The following is a 3,638-nucleotide window of genomic DNA, read 5'->3' on the forward strand; positions in this document are numbered from 1 at the left end:
GGAACTCCTCTCTATTTGTGGCAGCAGTCCAAATGGTAGGCTGTTGTTGTGGTACTCCAGGTGTACTGCAAGTGCCCTTTGGGGATGAAGAGCAGTTACTGCCTCATTGGAGGTTTTCACCTTGCTGCTGAAAGAATGATTGAACTAAAGCCAAAATGATTGAGAGAGAGAAAGAGAGAGAGAGAGAGAGTTGTCGAGGTGATTTTGATGTCAGCATCACTGATTTCTTGAGACCATTTCAAGTTCTACCACCTTCTCCTCCCTTGGCCTTTTAACTTTAGGTTTGAGGAATCCTTCATCATCATCCTTCTCCATTTGGAGGACTTTTATTAAGATATAAACCTGGATTCTCCTGATAAGAGTTTTCCTTGAATGAGGAGAATTAGTGCCCTGCTTTACTTTTGTCACTTTGTTAACTCGGAGTAAGCACATGATCGAAGGTAAATGGGTCTCCAATTCAGCAAAAGGGAGTCAGTCTGTGGCGAGTCACAATACACACACACATACCTCAGACATACTATCACAAACACACTTGTCAGCTACAGTAGTTACATGTGTACTGAACAAGCTTCTTTTAGCCTCGTTATCGAGTATGGGAGAAGTGGAGCTGCTGTTGTTGTTGTTGGTTCGAGCATGAGTAACCACGCCATTAGAGGCAAAAGATTTGACCTCCATTTCCGGTTCCAGTTGAGGAGGGAGCTGATGATGATCCGTCGCTCCCGCGATTAGATGTAGAAGAACGGATACGTGCGTGCATGCATGGCTGTTGCAGACCATGGGTTCTAATTATACTACTCCCACAGGAATGGCTCCTCCACCCGGAACACGATGCCGTCTTCCTCGGTAGAAGGCAGCCATGAGGAAGGAGGAGGAGAAGAGTGGCAGAATGCGTCTCTGAGGTCGAGGAAGAGATCCGGCAAGTCAAAGAGCGCGTCTTCGCCGTCGCTCGACGGCGTCGTGAGGGAGTGGGAGACCGGCTGCTCGGCCTGGCCCGGGCATGCGGCGGCCAGCGCCGCCGCAGCCTGGATGTCCTTGGGGGCCGCCGTGGCCGGCCGCGGTAGCACGGCTGCCAGCTCCGGGAAGTTGAGGTGGGCAGACTGGCCCTTGATGGTCAGCGCCGCCACGTCGTGGGCTCGTGCCGCCATCTCGGCGGTTGGGAACGTCCCTAGCCATATCCTCGACTTCTTCCTGGGCTCTCGGATCTCCGACACCCACTTGCCCCAATTCCGCATCCGGACGCCGCGGTAGACGGGATGCTTCCCATCCTTGCTTCGCTTCTTACCTCCTCCTCCTCCACCACCAACACCACAAGGAGCAGCCTCAGCCTGTCTCTTGGATCCACCCTTAGAGGCCGTCTTCTTCTTCTTCTTCTTCATGTTCCTTGAACTGTGGCCGAGTAATTCTGGTGAGGCACTGGGACAACAGGAGGAGGCCATGGAGGTCAAGGAGGAAGAGGAGGAGCAGGAGGTAATGGTGGAGAAAGAGGAAGAGAAGGTGATAGCTTCACATTCTTGCCTGAGTAGCTCTTTCATGGATGGAGACTCCAAAGGTCCTTGTGGAGGCGAGGGGCAATGCAAAGCGGTCGCATAAATAGTGATGTGATGAGCCAAAAACCCCACAATACTAGAGAGAGAGAGAGAGAGAGAGAGGTGGATGAGTGACCTACTACCATTGACTCCACATTTACTCTCTGCTTTGTTCCATTAGAGAGGCCAAGAAAAACCAAAGGAGGAGTTCATGTGAACTTGATGTGTTCCATGTGCCATTTTGACCCTCTTTGGATTTCCATGTAAGATCAATACAGAAACATATATCATCTAATGATGCATGTTTCCAATCTATCATCCTTCAGTAGTGAGACATGGATGCCAATAACTTGTAAGCTCAACATCATCAACTCTAATTTCCACCAATTGAGGTTTAGCAGCACCAACTTGCATGATTGGGAACAATTATCCTCTAATTTCTAGTGAACCAACACTTCAAGTGGCCATGAGGCTGTCTCTCAAACCCTAATCTCTCTAGCTTCCATAGCATCATTACTTGTTGACTGTATGTGATACTGGCACATGGAGAGACACCCATTGACATAAACATATATAAACATGTCAAATTGGCACATGAATTATGGGAAGAAGCCACACGAGAAACCTCTCTACATCAAAAAACATTAAATGAGGGAATTATTGAATTATGAAGTTGTCTCATCTGATGAACCATTAATTGTCCTGAACACAGCAATGAGCAGGAGAGAAGAGACAATGTGAGACCACATTGAAGATTCCACATCAATTTAGGACCATAAATAACTCAATCACATTACAGTAAGAAGCTAAACAATAAGGGAAGGTGAGCAAGCAGTTATTGTCATTTGGGCTCTACAGAGTACTATTGTCCAGGATCCTTCATCATCGTGCCACAGTGATCTTCTCATCTTTCTAGCACATATTTCATTTTAAGCAATGGAAATATGCACTGACCAATCAGTCTAAGATCTGATGGTGATGTCCCAACACGCAATTATATATGTCATATGATAATCCAACAATAGCAATAGAGGACAAGTGATGCATATAAACATGTATTCTTTTGCTGGCATCACCATATGTTTGACTTGTATCAAATACTCTTCCTACTAACTACTCTTCCAACATTAAAAAGAGCCCACATGTTTACTTATTTAATGAATGACTTGTTAAGATTGACAATGAGATTTATTAGTCTAAAGCTAGTGTGAGGAGTTGGTGAATTTATGTTAGAGAATGACTTCTCTCCTCTCCCTACCATCAATGAGAAAATTTTGGGCTTCTTTACCAAGGAAGAGGATTAAATAGTTGCATCATGTGATGAAGCACAATATTTTATGGTAGTGGAAGTTGAGAAGTTGCACCTCTTGACTGGAGAGGTTGCACCGCCTGGCAGAGCTCGAAGACTGAGCTCAGGCGGATGCACCTCTCTGTCAGGGGTGGTTGCACCTTCCTGCCAGAGCTCGAAGACCGAGCTCAGGCGATGCATCACCTGTCCAAGGAGGTTGCATCACACTGCCAGAGCTCGAAGACCGAGCTCGGTGGTTGCACCTCTCGGCAGAGCTCGGAACTTGAGCTCTGGCGGTGCTACCTCTTGACAGAGGAGGTTGCACCGCCCAGTCTCACTTGGAGACTGAGCCGTGGGCAGTTGCACCTCCTGGCTGGAGCGGTTGCACCGCCCAGTCTCGCTGGGAGACTTAGCCTGGGCGGTTGCACCTCCCTGCCTGGGCGGTTGCACCTCCCACAGCTACTTGGGTTCGAATGGGTTGAACCATTCGACCCAACTTGAGTTCTTCAGGGGCCCAATTGCCCCAGGATTAAGCTAATGGGATCACCTCCCATTTCTAACTTAATCACCGTGCTAACTACGATTAAATCTAAGACAATTTCTGCAGCTTTGCTTCGGTACGTCAATCGCTTCTTCCGGCGAGTTTCCGGCGAACTTCCGTCGATCATCCGATGAACCCTCGGTGATGCTTCTGCGGACTTCCGGCAAACTCCTGGACTTTGCGACGATCCACTTGGCGAGTTCCGACGAGCTTCGCTTGGCAAGCTTCTGGACTTCTCGGATCTGTTCTCGCTGAACCTCCGACGACCGTCCGAACTTCCGTC

At 48.3% G+C, this 3,638-nt stretch overlaps 1 protein-coding gene across 1 annotated transcript; it reads right to left on the minus strand.

Moving 5' to 3' along the window:
- Positions 1 to 456: 456 nt before the first annotated feature.
- Positions 457 to 1,798, minus strand: LOC135638728 (ethylene-responsive transcription factor ERF034-like). The gene has a single exon (XM_065152042.1). It carries the CDS (start codon positions 1,530 to 1,532, stop codon positions 792 to 794), a length of 741 nt encoding a protein of 246 aa, XP_065008114.1. The 5' UTR covers positions 1,533 to 1,798; the 3' UTR covers positions 457 to 791.
- Positions 1,799 to 3,638: the final 1,840 nt, after the last annotated feature.

Source organism: Musa acuminata, chromosome BXJ3-5 (genome assembly GCF_036884655.1).
Source record: "Musa acuminata AAA Group cultivar baxijiao chromosome BXJ3-5, Cavendish_Baxijiao_AAA, whole genome shotgun sequence".
Classification (NCBI taxonomy): Eukaryota; Viridiplantae; Streptophyta; class Magnoliopsida; order Zingiberales; family Musaceae; genus Musa; species Musa acuminata.